The 23,494-nt window shown below is 30.7% G+C and overlaps 3 protein-coding genes across 3 annotated transcripts in view; 1 reads left to right on the top strand and 2 right to left on the bottom strand.

Moving 5' to 3' along the window:
* The window catches only part of LOC132704037 (leupaxin), a 92,806-nt gene extending 87,350 nt beyond the window's left edge, over positions 1-5,456 (bottom strand). Inside the window, exon 1 of the mRNA XM_060673665.1 lies at positions 5,301-5,456. Within this exon, the coding sequence (XP_060529648.1) occupies positions 5,301-5,316 (16 nt within the window). The 5' untranslated portion in view covers positions 5,317-5,456. The remainder of the gene's footprint in view (positions 1-5,300) is intronic.
* Positions 5,457-8,760: 3,304 nt separating this feature from the next.
* On the top strand, positions 8,761-13,610 carry LOC132702809 (peptidoglycan-recognition protein 2-like). The gene is made up of 4 exons (XM_060671602.1): positions 8,761-8,961; positions 10,686-10,899; positions 11,309-11,427; positions 11,555-13,610. Exons 1-4 carry the CDS (start codon positions 8,895-8,897, stop codon positions 11,737-11,739), a joined length of 585 nt encoding a protein of 194 aa, XP_060527585.1. The 5' UTR covers positions 8,761-8,894; the 3' UTR covers positions 11,740-13,610.
* A 115-nt stretch (positions 13,611-13,725) lies between these two features.
* LOC132702808 (ankyrin repeat and MYND domain-containing protein 2) lies at positions 13,726-17,866 on the bottom strand. Its single transcript, XM_060671601.1, has 3 exons — positions 17,501-17,866; positions 17,229-17,439; positions 13,726-14,865 (listed from the first exon to the last, which is right to left on the bottom strand). The coding sequence occupies exons 2-3, from the start codon at positions 17,421-17,423 to the stop codon at positions 13,882-13,884; spliced, it is 1,179 nt and encodes a 392-aa protein (XP_060527584.1). The 5' UTR covers positions 17,424-17,439; positions 17,501-17,866; the 3' UTR covers positions 13,726-13,881.
* Between the last annotated feature and the right edge of the window lie 5,628 nt (positions 17,867-23,494).

A 23,494-nucleotide genomic window follows, 5' to 3' on the forward strand; every position in this document is an offset into this window, starting at 1 on the left:
GCCTAAACGGGTGGGTAAACAGGCATAACAGTCGCTAATGGAGAGACTCATATACCCACTGGCTTACCCAAGCGCATGCACAACACTCACAAAGAATGAATGTTTGGGCAATGATACTTGGCCACTGCATGATTGGGTCAATTTCTATCTCAGATAATACTAACGAAAAAATGTATTTACTATTTTTGGAAAACGAAATCGACAACCTAATAAGCGGTTGAAACTGATCCACAGCATAACATCAATAACCCACATTTTCAGCAAAATGGTACTCCGCCTCACTATAATGCTTTTGTGATAGAATTTTTAAATAATAAACATGAGATTTTTTTAAAGGGATATTTAAGACGTGAAGTGTTCCTAACTAGACCAAGATTTCTGCAATTTCTGCAAATAAAAGTAGATGAATACAGAAAAATAATTTCAGGAATGTTGGAAAATGTCAAAAGAGACTTTGAACAAAGGCATTAGTACTGCATGAAAGAAGATGGTGTCCACTTTGAGCATTTGGTTTAAATTGTTTGGTACTTACTTCTGTAAAGAAATAAAAATACATCATTTTTAAAAATCATGCATTGCACTGAACTTATCTCGATGAACTATCTCAAAAAGCTAATTACGGCGTATGAAAACAGTACGAAAATTTTTAAATTTTTTGAAAATTGTATGAAAAATTTCTTCTTGTTTACTCCATTTTAACCTTTGAAACAATAACTTAAAAACTAATCGACAAAATTTTCACATTATTTTTATTGTTTTTTATCTAAATTTAATCAACTTTTTTTAGATTTTTAAAATGAGTTGCCACTTAACCCGCCTTACTTATTTCAATTGTAAAGGTAAAAAGGGAAAATTTTCAAAATAGACAAAATGCAACAATGCTAACAAAATCGTTTCTGCGTATTTTTTTTAAATATTATTAGATAAAAACAACGTGGAGCCTTTTATAATTTCCACCCAGTATAACAAATTTACTCGAACGTCGTTCGTTCTACGAAGATACAAAGAGATATACTGTAACTCAGACGCCTTTATAATTTGAAACTATATAAGACGCAATTTAATTTCTGTATAATGTATTTTTTGTATAAATATTAATAACAAAAAAGGGTATCCTACCGGGACGCCTATAGCACACCATTTTTATTGTTGGTGAATGGATAACAACAAATACACCCCATAAATTCCCCAAACTCGCGTGGTACTACCTGCACTCATTGAAAAGAAAGAATTTTGCAACCAAATCAATGCCAAACAATGAAACTGACTTAAGTATTCGTTGAGTCACGTCAGGTTTTATTGAAAAAACCACAGTTCCTAACCAGACGGAGCAATACTTACACATCATCATCGTCAAAAACTGCCTAATTATATATTCTCTATATAAACTTTTTTGTTTGGAGGAATGCTGAAATTCTGTGATATCATTCTTAATATAGTTTATTAAAAGCAATCAAATCCAAAGGTAAGAGCAATTTTCAAAATGACGAAAAATTGGAAAACCACAATGGGGTTTCCATATTTTTCTGCATAATCAAATGCTTTTGTTTATTACTGGTCTTTAACAAAACTCTTAAGTTGTCCACTTAAAAATACACATAAATAAGTATGAATATGAACACTTAAAAAACGTAAATGAGGAAAATAAAAACAAAAGCGTAATGAGGGATGTATATACTTATAAAGAATAAAATAAGAGTTTCACTTCCGTTTCAGTTAAGGACGCCGAAGTAAATTTCTTGGCTGTGATCCATAACGTTTCAAAAAACGTGCCCAAATAAATTAACTCCAGTGGCTGGATGACATATTCGAAAATAGAAAAATGAGGCTGAACATTTCAATGGACCCAATGCTAATTATAATCTTTAAACTCTAAAAATTATATTATTATTTAATTACGATTCAAAACGGGAAATTTAAGGGGGATTCTACTCAATGAGTTAATATTAAAGCTCGTATAGCATTTTTTCAAAAACTTAAATAACGGATTTGCAGACTATAAAAAAATACACTTATTACTAACATTCTTTTGTATTATCAGAGCAAATCTGAATTAAAATCAATAATGCCAAAGGGGTTGCCTCTCTCGCCACTATTGATCGAGGAAAAAAGGTTTATAATACTCGTTACTCTGTAATGAACACTTTGCAAGAAAATAGCCGTTTTTCATTTCCATGTACTGCCATTCCTTATAGCTTTTTTTCAATTATTAAAGCAAGCTTTATATTTTAATTAATATAGTAGTTAAACAGTTAATAGTTTTAAGCGAGGGGGAAACCACCTACCAAAACTTCGATAAATATTTCCAAAAAATTTCGCTTTATTTCCCCTACTACTTCGTATTACCAATGTATTTTTTTACTCTCGTGTGTAAAATACCTTATTATACACCGATCTAGCGTGCGAGAAGCGTTACTTTACCACGTCAGTTTCGTTTCCCAAAGAAGCTCGCGAGTCAAATGCCGTCTACCGCACTTGTTGCATAATACCCATATTTCTCAAAAATTTTTGATATGAAAAAACTGACCTATAATAAAATGTTTTTTTACGGGGTAATTTAATAATTTTAATACTTTATGTAAAATATATTTATAACAATCGATTTTGAAGACTTATTTTTAAATACTGTTTCTCTCAATAGTGTCTAAATGACAAACAAAAAATTAATTCCGATATAAACTAGGTACACCATTTGAATAAATTATATAGTGTAACAATAATACTAATATTAATAATATTTACAATCCATTTATTAATAAAATAAATTACTGTTATAAAAATAGACCTCGCACGTTGTTTTTTATTCATTATTAAATTATTTATTAAAAAGTAAGATTAGATGATATAAGCCGTTTTAATCGATCTGAAGCAGATTTGGTAAGGGTGGTAAAGTTGAGAAATATAAATTTTAAAAAATTATACTTTTAAAGAGAAGTATTAAATGAAATTCCTAAAGGAGCTACAATTCGGCTCTTCTTTTCATACAAGAATTTTAAGGGTAGATGATCCCGAAGGCAAGGGGTAAAACTCTAGATATAGGGTGGTATAACGAAAAAAACTTGTTTTTCGATTTTGTCGTAAAGTTCTTTCAAGGCCATGGGCCACCCAGAATAATGTCAAATTAGAATTTTATAGAGAATCTTAAACTACATAAATGCATACGAAATTTTCACTAATAGTAAAAAGAAATTTGCTTGCTTTACACTGACGACAGCAAAGCGTTACCCTCATTGGACTACCGACTAAGAAAGAGTTCCTTTGAATTAGGCAGCCTATGAACTGGACGCTGAAAATTCCCACTACACTCAACAAGAATTTAGAATCTACTATGGAGTAACCATTTAGCAGAATCTAACGACTTCTAGTGGACAAAAGTGGAATCAGTGGCTCGTTTCATGTCTACAAGGCGTGCGTTGAAAAATTTATTCCCGGTACAATTTAAGTGAATTTTCGAATTAAATAATGCCGTTTCTGATAACTGATTCTGAGAAATAAATATTTTGCGATGGTCCTACATTAGATAGGTATGTAAAAAATATTGTTATACAATTATGTAAGGATTATATTTTAAGGTTACCTTTTAAAACGAATTGGGCGTCCATTTCTTTGGTAGAAACTTTTCGGATTCAACGAAATGAAAGAAAAACTGTTTTTTTTTTCTTATGGCACGTTCTGTATTTCCTCCTCATGAACCATTTAAATGCTGATTTCAAAAGTTTATAATAATTATGGTTATCTTCTATTATTAGGTCATAATAAAGGTATAATAATTTTATAAGAAAATGTTTTTTTTCTTTACTACCTTTTCCGCATTGTACTCTTCAAGTTTTGTATTAAACTTTTTTTCTAAACTCTAAAATAAATACTTTTAAAAGAAGCGTCGGTACCCATATTTATATCGCCTTTAAAAGCTTTTTTATTTGTGATTTTTCTTTGTTGGATGTTTGTGATGGCTAAAAGAGATAGAAAGGCTGATGAAGAAATTCAAGATGCAATAAAGGCTGTTATAAATCATAACATTTCCATAAGACCATAAGAAGTATTGTCAAAAGTTACAAGTATTTCGAACTCTTTAATAGGTGATTGGTTAAAAAATACAAGACAAAAAATGATAAAAGCGGAAGAAGAAGGAAATAAATTGGGAGAATACGGGTATCAAGAGCAAAAAATTTACGTTGAAAAAACAATACAATACCAACTCAGATGGATTTTAACGAATATTTAGCTCAACCAAAGCGAAACGAATACTTTTTTATTTAAAACAATTCGAGGCATCCAAAAAAGGAAAATTGTTCGTTTCATTATTGTTATGCAGACGTGCTTACATGGAAAAAAGTTACCAATAGGTACGGAATAAATGATTAATACATTTTATATAGTTTGAGGTGCGGGTTTTAATATTTTTACCAATTTACCAAAAATTTATTAAAATAGTTGCTTATACTATGGTAAAGGAAGAATAAACGTTATAGGGCGGTTAGGTTGTATGAAAATCCAATATCATTTCAATGCTTTCCGCAATATTTCCTATATATGGTATGGTATACATAGTTTACAATTATTGTCTTTAGTTGTAGCTCCACGTTAGCTTTTACCAGTTTATTTTGTATTTTATTTATAAACAGATGTTTCCTATAGACATACGCAGCTGCCCAATAAATATCACAAAAAGCTTACCTAACTAGACTAGTTCAAATTATTTATTACATAATACATATAAAGAAATAAATTTAATTCTTGCTAAATCTTCTATATTGAAAAATACCTTGGTGTAAAGTAATTTAGACTAATAGGTATAAGTTTTATTGCTTTATTTTACAGAATTTCTAGATTTTGTACTAAATGTCTTATGTGAAGTTTTATAAGACATGATTTCCTGCGCCAATAACATACTGGAGATTCATTAAATTTACCTTCTTTTTGTTCTTCAAAATCCTAATTCGACTTTTGCGATATTTTGGCACTGAATATATTTCTAGGAAAAATTCTTTAGTATCCATTTGTGAGAAATCGACTTGATAACGCACCAAACCATAGGCAACAAACAATGTTAATACCCCCAAATACTTCAAACTGGGTAGAAGTTTACGCTTATTTTCTAGTATCGTTGAAATTCTCGAAATAAAAACTTTTGGCGTTGACTGATGAAACAGAAAAAATTGATAAAATCTAATGACAGACAACAATAGAGAAACAATACTACAATTACAAATCGAACGCAAGTAGTTGTGTGTTATTTGCAATGCCATAAACACGTTTGGAGGTTAGGTTCTGTTATTAGTACTATTAAATAAACTTACCTAAATCATGGTCCATGTCGCCCCGTTTCTTTATATTTTTGAAGGAGTTACATCACAAACACACAAAAATTCTGAGTTAAAAATATACCCTATTTGGAAAAACCGCTGGTATGTACAACAGAAAAATGTCAACGCATTTTGATTATCAGCGCGGTTGTCATATTTACTATCGATTTCGAGATTCCAACAATGAATTGTTAGCAATGGGACTTATTTTTAGTTGATGTGTTAAGTTCTTAAAAGTGAAAGGTATTTTTCTTGATTATACAAATCGCTAGCCCTTTCAGGCGCACTACGTAAATAAAGATAATATTGTTTTTGTTGACGCTATCGTTATAGTTGTCGCTTTTGTAGGGTTATATAAAATTAGAGTAATGTTGTTAACAGTGTGAAACGAAGTGAACGGATACAAAATAGAATTAAGCTCTTGATAGGAGCAGACAATATTAAACTAAGATTAAAATATGTTAGCTATAGTCAATTGGACAAATTATTAATTGAAAACACAAATAAGTAACGGACGGTTTTAAAATTAATACAAGTTAATAAAATTGAAAACGAAAATATATTATTTTTGCGTATGTAGCTCAACATTTGACAACGTCGGTCAGAAAAGAAGCGAAACGACCTTGCGAATATTGGATTGGTGACGAGGGACGATGGTAGTGGCGATTTACCTGGAACAGATAACGTAAATCTGAAGTTTCAAATATTTGCGCTGTTGCCTTGATTGATTAGGGTGGAAATTAAAACCAATTTTGGATGAGGAAAAACAGGCTGCTTAACCGCAAAACAAGCAAAAATAAAGTTTTAAATCTGGTTGATCTGAAAATAATAAAGTGGTTTGTTTTCAAATGGAAGTACCTTGTTATAATTTTATGGTATTTAATCTAAAAAAGCATTGAAATTAAGGGAATCAAATGATGACAGCGAAACATGGCAAAAAAATCAATCGAGTACTACGCTATTTACTATCGGATGACAATTAGTTATAAATTATATTGTCAGTTCATTTACACAAAAACTACTCAAATTAGTTGAATTTCTAAAAATGGAACTAATTTCACCAACAACATTTTGACATTTGCTGAAAATGTCCAGATGAAGTTGTTTTATTCAGTGTTAGTGTTTTCTTCATTATTTCGTTTTTTTTTTTACGAAAACGTTGTATAGACACGAGATCATTTTTTTGTATTAAGATATCAATAACAAAAATTACTAAATTGGCAAATATTGATTTCCAAACTGCTAACCAATGTTTCTGTAGGTCTCGATTGTTTTTTTACCATTTTTTGCCGTCCTGGCATTTTTATAAATGAAAAATATTTTATTAGCAATATTTCTAAATCTATAACTTTTTCAAAAAACCTTACACAAAGTCGCCCTTTTTGAAATGTTGGATGTTGGATTTCAAGGCCTGAATGAGAAACAAAATATAACATCAAAATAGAAATTCTATTATTTACTATAGACGTTTGTCTAACAAGTGACTATCATTAAATGCCTAGTACTAATTGATCTAGATTATAATACTGATAATAAAAATAACTAGTAAACAAGATCTAGAATTATATTAAGTTCAAAAATAAATATTCGTATTTATGTTATCAAATATTTCACATTTGATAACCTAGTGGCGACACCTCAAAAGGCAGGTATTAATGTAACATAATTTAGTCTCATTAGCTAAACTTAAAATTTTAGCACTAGGATATATTTATCACTTTTTACTGGAGCAACAGACTTTGAAGCTTGTTCAAAGTCAAAAAGTTGATTTCCTATGTTCCTCTGATTACCAAAAGACAATTACCAATAAGTAATTGAGGTTAGAAAGTCAACGCTACGCAGATCCGACTTATTTTAGTAACAAAATCACTTGCGGCAGTAGAAGATGTTACGAAAATAAAAATAACTACCATATAAATTTTAATACTAAGACGGTTATTCCCAATTTTCCTAACCGCAGCGTTCTGCAGACCGAAATGATAAAAGCTGATGACCTTCGCGGATACTTTAGTATACCGAGTGGCCACGCTCAAATTTTGAGCGGTTTCGAGTTTCCATTAATTAATAGTTGATAATTGACATTCCAAGAAATTTTGTATAATCTACTAATCTACAATGTAAGTTGAATTCTGCAGATTACAAATTATATTAATTCATTACTCCTCAACAAACGACCCATTTACAAATTTCTTGAGATTAGTTGACTTTGTATTATTTGAGAGTTTCCATTTTGTTAATTAAGTTTAGTACAATTTATTTTAGCAAAAATCAACAAATAACAAATACCGCAATATTGAAGTGCATTATCGATGTTAGGATGCTAGAAATGTGTGGCATATTGGCAAAATAAAACACAGAATCAATTGTTTTAACAGTATAGTGATGAAAAAGTGAAAAATTCCAATTAAGGACAAAAATTATTTGAAGAAAACAAATATGAATAGCTTTATAGAAAAATAACCTTTAATGAAGTTGGTGTGACCTTATCTAATTCTCCATTAAAGCTCAAAAGAGGTCGCGAAGTTAAAAATTCAATGAAGTATGCGAAAAGATACAAAATGTTGCGAGTATTTGCCGAGTATAGGCAAGACAAGTGAAAAAAACCAAACCATGATTCAGCAGAAACTTTGGTTAGTTGAAGCAGCAAGGGCGTTCTGAAAGCTAAGAAAAATGCTTTTATCAAATACCGCTACTGAACTAACAGCAACTTGTTGACTATACAATTAAATAATATTTTTTTCTTTAAATTTACTTAATATCTTATAGCATGTTTTTTAACTTATAGTTTAATATAGAAATACGTATACGAGTCGAACTATAAAATTTCTTAGCATGTTTAGGTTATATACTGTTAAAGTTATTTGTACTAGCAGTAATTAGGTTTTCTATACGTTTATTTGCTTGTTTATTTTTTTATTATCTAAAGACAGTCAGTACTTTAAAATGTGTAATTTGATGAATTTGTCAATAAAATAAAATACTATATTTATTTCTTCCTTGTATTGATAAAGTGACCTCTGTGTACTACACCGAATCTAGACGCACATCATTATATTTAAAAAATTTAAAACACATTCGTTAAGAAAATTCGACCACAGCTTCCGATTTTATCAAAATTGAAAATGTACTCCTTTTGTTTATTTTATATTTGAACTGTACTATATCCCTTTTTCCGCCTGGTTTCTGCATGGTTTTCGTTATAAAAAAACTCAAAGACAATTTAAATTTTCTACCCAAATAGTGGTAGATGGTGTCTAAAAAATACAAAAAATTAGTTTCGTTTGGTTTTACCGGAAGTTGTACTTGGTTTCTCTGCTAAAAAATTGTAAAACATTATTTTGATGCTTCAGAAAATAATAGGAACTATTTACGAAAACGAAAAATCTTAACACCCGGTATATAATATTTACGGAACGTAAAAATTGCTTATTATGTTTTTGTTTGGGTGCCAGTATACATTGCATACGATTTCCAATGTATTCGACATTGTCGGGTTAGGTTTTAATCAGAGTTATGAGCAAAATTTAGTTTCAATAACGATTAAATTCATTTAAGTGATTATTGTAAAACAATAGGGTTTTGTGAAAGATGGTAATCTTCCTTACACTCTTGGGCTGGACTATTTTAATCCAACCAACGCTCGGAGCTCCTCCAGGTAAGATCAAATTTTATAAAATATCGAAAAATTTTATAGGAAACAGTTAGTTCTCTTTCAATCTTCTTTAAATGTACAAATTTTCTGAAACTAACCAACCCAACTTTCTTTTTAGTACACCCTAATTTGAAACAATACGAATCAAATTGCATAGATTGTCTAAACTGAACTATTTTAAATTAAATTTAGAAAAGAAACTAACGTAAAAAATGTAATACAAAAAAGTTAATTTGTAAATTAAAAATGGTTTTTTAAGCTAGTCGTTACACTTGCCTTTTATTTTGCTATCGATACAACATATCTAAAACATTATTATAAATATTAATAAGTCACTTAATTAATTTATATTTATATATCAAATAACGTAATTATAGTTATAATAAAATTAAAAAAAGTAAATTAATAAATTAATTATGTAGATTTATAATCAAATAAATATACAATTCATACTCACTTTATTACAACAGGGTGACCCGTTTATCATGGAATCTCTAAAGAATATAAAAAAAGTAGGAGGGATGTTTGGATTCACGTTTAAATTTTAATTCGATATACATTATTTAAAATAGAACACCATGTTGATTCGAGTATTTTTGAATTCCTCGGCACTTTCTAGATCCTACTTCTCCTACTCTTACTACTATTGTGTGTTGTTATTTTAAAATTAAATAAATACAGAATGATCAAAAAGTGAGAATAAAAAAATCATAAAAGTCATTTTTTTAAATGGGAATATCGTAATGTCACTTTTTATAAAGTTTCCTATTTCAAAATAGAAATTAGAAATAAAACGTTTTCTTTATTATAAGAACGCTGTGACGACGAAATGTGACAAAAAAAAACAAACGAGCACTACAGCAACCATAACGCATCCTATTTATACAATAAAAAATTATGTAAAATATATCTAAAAAAACAAAATTATGGAGAAAATATTAATAGTAAATACAACAAATTAAAAAGGCAGTTTTTTATTTGCAATAATCAGAAAAGATATATTGAAATAATATTTTTTTATATAATTATATATGTATTTTATAAAAATAAATTTTCAAAAAAAATTTTTTTTCTATTAACCGTTTAAAACAGTGTTTATTGTGGGTCTTTGTCTAAACATTTTTGGTAAAATATATAAAACTTAAAGAAACCGTGAAACGACAGTAAATATTAGGTGTAATTTCTTTAGTGTCCGATTGATTGTACTTCTGCCATATTTGACCAATTATTAGCCGGTTGCCATTTTTACAATGGAAAAACGTATTGCTAATATTTCTAAACGCTACAACTTTTTGAATTAGAAAACCTTATACAAAGTCAACATTGTTTATAATGCCTAATATGGTAAAATTATAAAAATAGGGCGTCTCCATTTGAAAAAAATTACTTCCAATGATCTTTTCCGTTAAATTTTTGTCAGTTTTTTTGGCAGCTCTATGTGTATTTATTTCTAATATATCAATACATTCCACTAAAGTATAGATATCCTTCTGCATAACGCACATAAAAAAAGGCTCTAATATGCACCCGTATATAATCTTTACAGATTTTGAGATAAGTTGTTATCATACAATAAACGAGCCAAGTTAATCAATATATTAATTATTTGATTAGTTAAAATGGCTTTTAGACGTCGTAGTCAGACTTGATACTGACTTAAAAAATACAATACATAAAAGGTAGTTAATTTATGTTTCTACGAAAATAATTTAATGTTTGATTGTTAGACTGGCCTAAAGTGTGTCCCGAAATTATATCAAAAACAAGATGGGGAGCGCGTACACCCATAGCCGTGGACTATGGAAGAGTGCCCACTCCAAATATTGTTATACATCACACAGTGACTAACGAATGCAGCACGGAATCCGCCTGTATGCAATTATTAAGAAGCATACAGAACTTTCACATCGACACCATGGAGTTTCAGGACATTGGATATAAGTGAGTAAGCGCGTGATTTTGCGAATGATCATTCGGATGCTACATAGAGTGGCTCTTGGTTAGCCTTATGACTCATAATGGTGTGACAGTGTCTATACAGGGTGTCCAGAAATTAGCGAGTCACACTATAACAGCATATTCTACGTCAAAAATAAGTGCTTAAGTGCTGGATTTTTATGTAAACATATATCGAGAAACACAAAAATGGATTTTTATTAATATTTCTGAAATAAGTTGAGAAAAAGTTTTCACATTGTCTTTGAAGTTTTTTTAGTTCAGTTTTTGCTAAGTATGTTATGTTATGTCAAATTAATATATATATTTTTAAATAGTGATAAATAAAAGTCACACTATTGCGTCGGTCTGTATGTCATGCACATGTTGCTCACATCACTTTTCCTTTTTTAAGTTTTGTGATAGGAGGTGACGGGCAAGTGTACGAGGGTGCTGGATGGCATAAAGTAGGAGCTCACACCAGGGGTTACAATACAAGATCGCTGGGCATCGGTTTCATAGGCAATTTTAGCGGTAAATGAATTAATTCCTTTCCAAAAATCACAATGAAACAACAGAAAAAAATCCTATCCTTTGTAAACCTATCAAAATATAATTGCAAAATTGGTGCATGCGCCAGACTTAGGACATACCCTTTTAGATAAACTACCAAACCAAAAAATGTTGACGGCGCTAAGAAATTTTCTGCAGTGCGGCGTGGAACTGGGTGAAATTGAAAGCGACTATAGGCTGTTCGCTGCAAGACAAGTTAGCAGCACGCTAAGCCCGGGAACCAGATTTTATCATGAGTTGAAAAACTGGCCACATTTTGCACCGTCTCCATAAAAAACAGTTTATTAAACAACGCATTCTCTATAAATTAGCCTTTTTAAGGTAACGTGTAATAATTTAAGTAAACATAATTTTTTTTTGTAGATGTATTTTTTTACATTTATATCAGCGTGCTTATCTCTGAGGAGCGTTTAGCCTGCCAGTGAACTTGGCTCTCGATTTTTTATGAACGATGCCTTCGTGTGCATGTAAATGACAAATGTGATGATTGAATAGTATATATTATGCAACAAGCGCGGTAAACGGCATCCGAGACAAGAGTTTATTTGTCACGAGCGGAGCGATTGGTTAATAAACGAGTGACTTAAATAGTTTACCAAACGTGTTGCATAGTATACTTTTTCTACGACCGTTAGTTTTTGAGTACTTTTTGCAAACAACACTGAAACATTTACTGACATGACCGTCAGAATTGACAAATGTCAACATTCAAGCCGTGCGGTAAAATCTCCGAAAAAATCCGACTGCTTCCAAACCAGTGCAGTATTATCCCCGAAATGTCCAAAGTGGCTTAGATCAGTGGGACATGAAAAGTCACGTGGTAAAGTGACGCTTCCTGCACGCTAGTACGTTTGTAATTAATTATTTTACAGAAGGGATTATAAAAAAATTAGATTCTCAATTTTTTTTGGTTAGTTTTTGGTACTTTTGTGATTCTGATTAGACGCAAGTCTCACTTTTATGCAGTTTATTAACGGATTTTTAAAGGGCTGTTCCAAGTGTATGATAATGCTTAAATAAAAGTAGTTAAAAAAAAGTTAATTTTCTAGAAAACTGCTGATTTGATTTGGACAAATATTTTTTAAATTGAAGCTTAAATCGTCGGAAACAATTTAAATATGAAAAACATTTTTATTAGCGTGAATGTTCGATTTAATTTTTTTGTTTGCCAACTGCCGCTCTTACCCATGTCAGGACCAGAAAATGCAATTAATACTCTGTGTCGTGACTATAATGACGTTTATCAAACTTGTATAATGTATTTATTTCGTTGTCATCTTTTTTTTTGGCAAAACACAATTGAAAAATAGATTCCTTGCTTTTATTTGCTAGAAGTAAGCAGTTAAAGAAAAATCCTACTCGGAACAACTTTTTGGATCTGATAGATATTCCACATTTATAGCTTTGTTCTTAGAAAGCAATCACAAATCGGTTCTCGATCGACTCACAAATAGTTTTAGTGCGCAAATTATAATCGATCAGAAACATCTCCTAACAGTGGCCATTTGGTCCCATTCCACTGTTTTTCGTAAAATTTAAAACTACTGAATACATTTTGAGTTCCAAAGAAAGCACTTAACTAAATAGGAGACGAGAATTGGGTCACTGTCACCAATCGGAAGATTTTGTACCATCTTAGTTTGTTGCCATTGGAAGGTCTGACGCTCATCTCATCAAATATTATATTTAATATTCATGAACCTTTAAAATATTAAGATTGACGAGAGTTTACATTAACATTAAAAAGATTGTCAACCTTTAGCTTTTCATTTATTTATTTGAAATCAAATATGCACATGTGCATTACAAATGTCAGTTGTGTCTGTTGCTTTATGCTCAGATTTTAGACTGAAAAATAAATTTTGGATACTTGCTATTTTCTGTAGGAAAGTTTAAAAATTGAATTATTTACTATAAAGAAAGAGAACTTCTCCAGCATGTGCCGTTAATTTTTAATTAATTCACTAAAGGGCACGGTGAAGCCTTGTTTCCTTAATTTTAATATTATATTAGTTACAAATTAATGTTTCTTTACTTTTATTGTGTATTTCTTTGCTTTTTAGTTTGTATATTGTACAGGTTTAAGTTAAGTAAGGAAATATAACTTAAGACATTTTTGTGATCCCACATTTTTATGGAACGCCCTGTAGAATAGGAAGTATTTTTCAAATGTTTTTTGTATTGGTTTCTATTTCAATAGACTTACAATATAATATAAGAAAGAATTTCGGCACTGTCCATTTAGAGAAATAGTTTATTAAAATATACATAAAAAAATTAAATCACAAAACATTCAGTAAGTACCATCGTCATCCGCAAAAATTTCACGACACCTGGGATGATGTATTTTCGTACTTTATATACACAGTAAATGCAACGACTTGATAGAATTCCCAAATGAATTTGGCGGGCATTTTAATTGACTAACAAATTCTGTATATCCGATGATATGCGGCTGACGCTGGGGGCTGCTTTAGACGGTTCAGGAACGATTCGCGCGCAGGACTTTTTGTGCCAATGCCAGTGCAGCCTCTGACAGTTTCGATCGCAATACTGCACCACTTTACATTTCGAACACTTCTTTGACGGTTTCTCTTCACCGCAAGTGTCGCACGTCGGTACATTATCGAGAAAACCGCGTTGTCCATTTATAGCAGCCGTGACGACGCTTAAAGCGGAGGGCGCTTCCTGGCCCGCCAAACTAGTCACCATCTGTCTAAACAAAGTCGTATCTCGGAAAGGATACTCCCTTAAACAGTCCATGAGGAAATCATTCATAAATTCGTAACTGCCGTCTTTACCTGGCTTCAACAGTTTTCTGGTAAATATTTCGGTCACGTCGATTTTCTTGTCTTCAGTCAACGTTCCGTTCGACTCTTTTTTTGCCAACTGTCTCTGCCTAAGCGTCACAATCTCTTTGAGGATGTATGCCAAGTAATGAAACTTGAAGGACATGACCTCGTTGGTCTCGGACCCTTTTTTCATTTCCCTCTCGCACATCAGCTCCAACACTTTCTTGATCTCTTGCAAGTGATCTTGAAGGCCGACGAAACTGTACACATTCAAGATAACTTTTACGGGATTTATATTGATCTGCATAATGAACTTGTGAAAACTTTCCACTAGAAACGACGGCAGGAGGGGTTCCTTATCCGTTCCGTTTGAGTGGGTGTAGTGTATTACGTCTTCTTTTGGCACGTAATTATTTATTATCGCGACGCAATTGTGATGTCCTACAAATGCTGCCATTTGCGAAGGTGTCCTGCCTACTGTGTTGGTGACATTGGATTTTGCTCCGCTATTGAGCAGAGCGAGGCAAACGTCGGTACTCCCAGACAGACCGGCAAAGTGGAGAGCTGTATAGTTGTGTTGGTGCTCGCAAAGATTTACATCGGCACCCTAAAATACATATATACAAGTTAAATAAAGAACAATTATAGCGTAAAGAGTAAAAATTTACAAAATATTTAACTTTCTTTACACCCACTTACACAGTCTATTTCAATAGAATGGCAAAAACTAGTACATATGTTGAGGCTAGTTTAAGGACTAGCTGGATACTATATAAACTAGACTTCACGTAAAAAGCAGAAATGGTTTAAAACATGTTAAGGAACGACACCTAAATCACAAGAACGCCCTTTAAAGTAGGAATCACCATATTAAGGAAGCAATATATCTGGTTACATGGCGTCTGTAATATCAAACACATGTAGGTGAAAGACGATAAAAAACGTTTTACTTGCATTATACTATTTTAATGTTTAGTACAAACATATAGTATAGAATATAGAATGTAGAAATTCTCACAGTACAGCATAGATATTTTACATGTCAAGAGTATATTTTTGTACTTATTTCTGACATCAAAATTATTTTATTAGGATCAAGTAATATAAAATGAAATTTTAAGAAGCACTTTATTATTACATTTTTCAAATTATTCATTGGCAGAATATTACATGTGGGCAAAGAAAGTTAGCAACACAAAAATCAATTTGTACTGAAGACAATATTTTACAAGACTTTAGTTAGATGTTTGACCGTAATCTAATTTTGTATGTTTTCTGTGTCGGCACGTATTTGGTTACAACAGAATAATAAAAACTAACCAAATACTTAGCGGCAAATAGAGCAGGCATCATTAAATTAAGGTGAAATATTTAATAACGTTTTACAACAAACTATCCTAAAAAATATTTCACTTTACTGATCATGATTGACGAGTTAATTCTTGCGTTGTATAAATAAACCATCCAAATGTCTAGTTTAAAAACAATAGAACATTCACCGCCCAAGTACAAACCACAAGAAAAGTAGCTACCACAAACTAGCTACTTCTTGGATAATGTGCGAAGTTAATATTTCTAATAATCCATAACCCATTGATTAGTATGTGAACTAATCAATCCAGTTTGGTGAATTTAATTTAGCATAGCAAAATAATTCCTTGTGAGAAGAATAAAATTTTAATTGCATCGTGAAATTCAAACACAAAATAACTTTGCCCGATCTTTTATGTAATATTACATAAGATAACCAAGACGCAACATTAAATATAACGTCACTTATCCATGAAATTAGCCAAAGGGAAATTTACATACTAACCAACAAGTTTGTTATATCATGATACTTGGAAAATTAAGTTCACATTTTATCCAGTTATTGCCGATAGTTTGTAAACACGCCAAAAATACCAGTTAATTTATAAACTTTTCAAGTTCATGGGCATTTTAACCATAACTTATAGACCCAATTTTCACCATCACATATACATAACTTTGTTTTTTTGAAGGAAACACCCTGTAAATTAACTGTGGAGATAAGTTTTTTTTTCAATTTAAAAATATGTCCTTTGTTATATTGCTATTTTTGAAATAAACCAAATTTGTTACTTAACAGTAGAATTTCAAAACTAAACAAAATGTTAAATACCTATATTTGTTAATTAAATATTAAGTAAATCAAAATGATTAAAAAATACAGATTTTTCAGCATACGATTTTCATCAGAATGTATAAACAAATAAGAGGTTAAGAATAGTAAATTATTATGTTACTACATTTTGGTATGATTTGGAATACCCAACTTAGTATCTGTTCTTGCTTCGGTCATTGGGCAATTGTTTTAGTTGAACTGTATACAGCAAATTTCAAGACAAATTTTGAATTAAACCACTGCATAGTAACTTTCTGTAAAAGATTTTGGAAATGCAGTTTTGTTAATTATTTTGTCATTTATATTTTTCTCTCTTTTTCTGCCTTTGCAAATTATTTTTACCTTAGCTTTTATTGCAGGCACTACTGCAAGCTCTCAGTTTTCTAAATATAATTATATTTTGCCGTTTAAAAACAAGGTCTAAAAGACTGTAATTTGTTGATAAAAGATTATTATTATTACTATTACTATCAGATTTAAAACTGAGGTGTAATAATCCATTTGCTAATGATTTATAATTATGAAATGTCAGAATCTTGTGAAATTTTTCACTGATCCATTAGGTTTTTTAGAACCACTCTTACTTTTCTGCATGATATAACTTTGTACTAGTCCCTGAAGTTCAGTAGTTGATTATAGAAGACGTTATGTAATATAATACACACAGATGTGCACAAGATGTTTAACAAAATGCATCAAGTTAGTTTAAATGTGCACAGAACTGGCTGGAATTAGGTAACATGAAAAGAATGTACCTATATATAGTGAATATTTTTAACATGTAAATAAAGTTATTTTGAAAAAATACAAATTATATAACTTACTTTATCAAGCAACATTTGCACAATCTCTTTGCTTCCTTTGTAGGCTCCATGCTGCAATGGTGTCATCAGATTCTCATCCAAAAAATTTACATCTTGAACTTCGGTTAGTAATGTTTTCAGCATTAGCGCATCGTTCTTCTCAATAGCTTCAAAAATTTTCTTTTCTATATCAGAAACTTCTTGGGATTCGCTCATTGTTGCAATGTAGTAACTAGGTTAGGTAGCAATTAGCTTTAAATGGATTGATCACTGAACAAATCTAGTTAAATTACAATTTTCGGTAGCTGTTGCGTTAACTTTTCCAGTAGATTTATGAAACTATATCAGGCCTTTTCCTTTCATTAATATTTTTACGGATTAAATTAGACTGTAAACATTATATGAGGTGCAGTGTTACCACTACAACATGCTCACATCACGCTACGAACAAAGATCGATCAGAGGTATTACTCCTACGTTTCCATGTGAAACAAATGACAGTTTTTTGTTTAAAAAGGAAGTTAATGATGCAAGTTTTTCTACATGTAATTTTCAAAATTATATTTTAAATGAACATGCGACATAACTAAACATAGCTTGAAGTTAAGAACGACCATACACTTCAATGTCTCTAAAATGTGGCCAACGCAACGCAAACAGTGAAATGCACAGAATAGATTTTGTGAAATGCAGTAAGTTTTTCTAACATGTTCACAATAAAAATTATAAACAAAAGTAAAAGAACTTAACTCATTCTTTTCTATGGTTACAATTTCTATTTTTGTTTGATGTTCTTTTTAATAGTAGGAAGAGTTGTCATACCATTACCATTGTCCAAATCTGTTTACATAGGCTACCGCGATCATCCGCGCCCTCGGCTGGTGATTTAAAGGACTATAAAAGAAAATCATATTCAGCATCAGTTTCAATTTCCGGATTTCGATGTTGGATGGCGCCACCGAATACAATTTTATTTTATTTAACTAAATATATGCAAATTACACAAGTGAGGTTTTTGAGATTGAAATAAGTTTTTAAGATCAGAAACACATCAACCTATTAAAATGGCAACGATTTGAAAAAACATATAATTTATTTTTCATTGTTATCATTCAAATAATATTGATAAGAAAATTTAATAAATTGATAGATAATTTCTTTTCAGTAATGAGGAGTAAACTAGGCAGCGCTAGAAAAGGATGTGGAAAAACCATATGCATTTTCTTAAGAATTATTTTTTTATTAACCTGGGTCCTTTTTAACTCAAACAATTAGTAGTTAGTTTTATTTTATATTATACTGGTAAAAAAAAGCTTAGTGTAAAGCTGTTAAACGTATTTGAACAAAAAATTAATAGTATCAAAGCACTTGCGTGCTTTTCGCAGGTTCTTTTGAAATTAGCAAAATTTTAGGCATTTTTTGATTGACTTTGATTGAAGCAAAATCACTTCATTTTCACTTTTTTAAACACGTTTACACGGTTACTTCAAACCAAAATATTTCGAAAACAGTTCCCCCTAGCGACTTCTAACAGGACTTCTTTGTTAAAAAAATGATTGAGGAATTCTTTTTTTACTAAAATTATAATATATGGTCGTACAAAAATTCATGAGCATGAGGAATTGAAACGAGGCATGTGGATAGTGCCTCCTAAAAGTAATAGGTAACAACGAACAAAATTACATGTTTCAAGTCAACAAGGCCTCCAGATATCAATTTTCGTGAAGAAATGGCACTATTTGGGAAATTTTGTATAAAAAAAAAACGAAATTTTGACAACTGTATCGAACCGTATTTAAACTAACCAAAATTAAATTTTATTTCTGGGCTGCCTGAGAAAACATGTTTCTATGATTATCCAACCAGCTAAAGCCAAATGGCCTTTTAGCTGCCCATGACTAAATTTTTCTGTTTAATGTTTTTCTCAGATTTTAAAAGCTGACAATTAAAGAATATTAAAAATGCGTGGATTTTATTGTGATGTAACAAAAGGATGTTAAAGTTTTTTCAATGATCTTTTAAAATTTGAGAAAAGCTTTAAACAAAAAATGTTGAAAGATATTTTCTTAGGGTCATTTTACAACATTTTGGAACTACAATTTTGAAAAACCGGTAAAAAATAAGCTTACATCAAGGAAAAACCAGATTAGTAGATAAATTAAAAAACATGTATATTAAATTTGTTTTATCGTCTTATTGATTTGGATAATCATGGAAAACATTCAACTTACATATGGAGAAAAAGTTGATATGCTGCTCCTGCTGCAGTGAAAAGAAAAAACTATATCGTTTTTTCTACTTTAAGGGATGCTTGAATTTTTTGTTATGGTAAGAAATTGATTAACTAACTAACCAATAGTAACATGAGTATGATATCTTTAAGTTTAAGTTGTATCTGCGCGAATGTGAATCCCATAAGTACTTTTTATCAAAAACTCTTAATTATTTAGAAAAAAAGAGTATCGAAATATTTTTTCTTATAATATCTTTTTTTTTTAATGGCGCGCTAGATCAATGACGATGCCTCAAGTGTATAACATGACAAAATAAATAACGACAAAAAAATGTATGAACTGTTAGGATTTGTATATGTATTATATCAACTATTTTTTTGCTTACTGCGATCTTATTTTTTATTTTTAATTGATGACAATTTTGAAAATATTGGGCTTAGAAACTTCCAAAAAACCTGTTTGTTCCCAGTATTATGATATTTAAAAAACTAGGTCATTCTAATAAACTATTCATTCATTCATTACATTTAAATGCTATTTGCCATTTGACAGGAAAAGTTTCATTTTCAGTGCACGTGTGACCTATATTAAACTACTCAAATTTCAAACCACTGGATGACACCATTAAAAAGTTATAGAATGTTCTCACTTGCTTGTGTCACCCGGTATACACCCCAAAACGTTAACATTTTATGTTCTGAGAATATTTATGCCATCGGGAATCAATAAATTTTATACCAGTGATAGTCAAAAACAAAGTTATTCTATATATTAGTGTCCATTTAGAATGCATTTATGACATTTTTCCAGCTGAGGATAAAAAAAACGTAGCATTTTTGAGTAATTATCTAATTCTAATCTAAATAGGTATTATGGTCACAATGCTTCATAAGTCGCCGCTATGAAGGGTGTATGTTGTTTTTTCAGAATTAATGCAAAGTTAATTTTTTCTTAACCAAATTGACTACGAGTTCCTAAGGGTTAACTGTAGTTAGGACTTATATCACACATCGGAGCAGGTTTCTTTAAAGAGTCAGATCATAAAAAGACAAGAAGACATATCTTTATGTATTTAGCGACTCCATGCCAAACAAACAGGCAAAAGAAAAGTAACTATCGCAAAACATTTTTTATTTGCCTGCATTTTAAATGTCGAATCGAGCAGCTCGGTCAAATATCTGTCGAATACGCGGTCGGGGTCGATTTTGACTGTATCTGTAATGGAAATCGGGTTTTACACCCCGTTTAAAGCCTTTGTCACATTCTCGTTGCATTAGTCTATTAGAAAGGGGAACAACCCTATCATTTAGTAATCTTTAGTAATCGGGTGTGCATTAAAATATTACCGTAATAGCTGTACAGTCACGAAAATTGCACTATCCATTATCTTAGACGGGGTGCATGGTGGCGTATTGTATATGGGAGTGATTATTGCAAAGTGAAATGTGCACTGTAAATGAAATTATTCACGAAATGCACACGTTGTTTGGCGATAAGTGCTTTTAGTGTTACTTTATAATATTTAATAAGAAACTTGTAACAATAGCTTTACACAATGAATCTGTAAATACACGATTTCCGGTTATATTTTTGTAGGCAAGTATTGATTCGTGTGAAAGTTTTAGTTTAGTTTTATTTAAATTTTTCGATGGTTGTTGCAGTGCCTTTTTGAATTAGGATTTTGTAGTTTGACACATTTGACTCTTTTTTTTTCTCGATTTTGCAAATAAATGTTTTAGAGAAATAGTCAAAAATGGCTGTGTCTGCCTAAAATGTTAAAAGCAGTAATCCTGAAAAATTTCTTAAAAAAAAAAACAGAGAAGTTTCTACTGCCCATGGAGAAATCTATTCTATTGCTGATGAACGATTTTTTTTGGTACTAATTCCCAATATTTTTATTAATATCTATCAAAAAATTGCAATAATAATGGGGAACCTTAACCAACTGGCATAATACTATCAAAACCGACGGAGACTCTGGAAGACATTGAGATTGGAACAGATGGGCTTATTCAAACGGATCTCTTTGAGGTTTCCAACAAAAAATTTATTCAGCTATTTGGAGCTAACCTTGTTTGTATTCATTTTATTAGAGTTGATAATGGAACAGCTGTGTTAATTGGTGTATTAAAAGGATAGATTAAAGTCATACACTTTTTTTGGCCATTTGATTATCAAAATTGTACAATAATATATTATGGGGTAAGATAAATTTGCCTAAGTAAAAATGATGTTCAGAAATTTGTTAGAATCTTTTGTCACTGCTTCATGTCTATTCTTCGATTTTAAAACACTGGAGTTTTTGTTTAGTAAAATTTTCCCTTTTTCTAAGAATTTAATAACACTGAATAGAATACGGGATGCAAAATATGAAATGACAGGAAATATGTGATACTGCAAGTGGTAAAAGACAAATCTCGCACTACAGAAGTCATAAATAGCTATTGGTGGAAATCATATAACACTTTTGAAGCGCCGATGAAAAATATTGAGAATGGCCATTCACTTGAAATTTCGTTTTCAAGCAATAATACCCGATATTTCACATTAACCATTAATATCATGCAGTCTCTTATAGCTTTCCTTAAGGGACAATGTTGGAACTCTATGCTGCGCTCACCATTTTTACTGAGAAGATACTCAAGCAAACATAACTTTTCATATCCAAGAAGCAGAACAAGCAGTAATTGCTCTCAATAATGTTTTGGATCTTTCTATAAAGCACTGTCTTCGATTAAATACCAAAAAATCGGGTATACTTTTGTTTGGTCTCATTTATCAAGGAGTGAAATTCGTGCAAGTATCCATACTGCACCATACTGTCTTCTGAAGGCATAAATGAATTTAAAAGCATAACAAAATCCTGATAATGGGTTGTTCGATCGTTTATTTACATATATTTACACTTATCTGTTTGCTGATAACTAACCTAAACCTGTCACTCTAACAAAACTAACAACCCAAAAATGCCGGTACATCGTTTCTTATTTTGAAAATTTGTTTTAGTTAATTTTCTAATGACGGAGTAAAATTGCCTAATCGCAGAGTAGAGTATACTTTACTCTTGACAAATCTTAAACTAAACTGAACTTAAATTGTTCAGATAAGCTTTGGAGAATAGAACAGAAGGATTGGTCAACGTCAGCAAATCATAGAATATATGTAAATAGTATTATAGTAGCCTGTAAAAGTGTCTCTGAAAAAAGTACTACTCATTCTCTGGAATTTCTTCTTACTGTACAGCATAATTCCACTGGGGTTTACTTTTCTGTTTTATTTTTTTTTTATTTGCGACACTGTACACGGAACACTCTTAATTAAATTATAATAAGTTCACTGAAATAAGAATCAAAAATTGCAAAATTCAGGCCTGTTGTTAATACACGTTGTTAGAAAATATAATAATCCGATAAGTAAACATCACGTAAAAGGTTAAAAACTGTAATATGTGAAATGGAAAAAGTGTGTGGGCCATCTGTTAAAAAGTATTTGGAATGTGCAACCTAGACAATATTTTTCAAGAATACAACTTTCATTTATATGTGAAAATCCTTAATTTTCATTCGTTTAGACACTAAAATGTTTTAAATATTGACCTTTATAATAGAGTAATGTTCCTTTTAAAATTAGTTTTACGAAATTTCAAAGCATGTTATAATAACTTTACCATACCTTCCGTATTTTTATCCCCTATTCACATACACGTCTAAGATACTCCTTCATTATTTTGGATCCAGTAAACATAATAGCGAATTAGCAGATCTAAGACAGGTTGAAATAAACAAATTGTTTAATAATAACAGTAATAATAATAATAATAATTTCAATTATAAACACATATTTAACATCCCATATATTCAGAAATAGTATATAATATAAACCATATATATAAAAACAGTTTCTTAGGAGGAAAAATTTTTTGCGATTTTGTTTATACATGTTTATACATACATTTTGTGTTACGTGTATTATATTCGTCGAAATTCCATTTCTTGCAGTAATTTTTATTTTTATACACCCATAAACAAACTTATATGTATGTACTCGATAAGG

This window comes from Cylas formicarius, unplaced genomic scaffold, assembly GCF_029955315.1.
Source record: "Cylas formicarius isolate icCylForm1 unplaced genomic scaffold, icCylForm1.1 PGA_scaffold_6__28_contigs__length_40554024, whole genome shotgun sequence".
Taxonomy (NCBI): Eukaryota; Metazoa; Arthropoda; class Insecta; order Coleoptera; family Brentidae; genus Cylas; species Cylas formicarius.

Bases quoted from the DNA above. Each gene is read 5' to 3' on its own strand.
- LOC132702808 (XM_060671601.1), bottom strand. From the start codon at position 17,423: ATGAGCGAATCCCAAGAAGTTTCTGATATAGAAAAGAAAATTTTTGAA. The intron at 14,866-17,228 runs GTAAGTTATATA...TATGTATTTTAG, and splicing joins TGCAAATGTTGCTTGATAAA to GGTGCCGATGTAAATCTTTG.
- LOC132702809 (XM_060671602.1), top strand. From the start codon at position 8,895: ATGGTAATCTTCCTTACACTCTTGGGCTGGACTATTTTAATCCAACCA. The intron at 10,900-11,308 runs GTGAGTAAGCGC...TCCTTTTTTAAG, and splicing joins TTTCAGGACATTGGATATAA to TTTTGTGATAGGAGGTGACG. The intron at 11,428-11,554 runs GTAAATGAATTA...ATACCCTTTTAG, and splicing joins TTTCATAGGCAATTTTAGCG to ATAAACTACCAAACCAAAAA.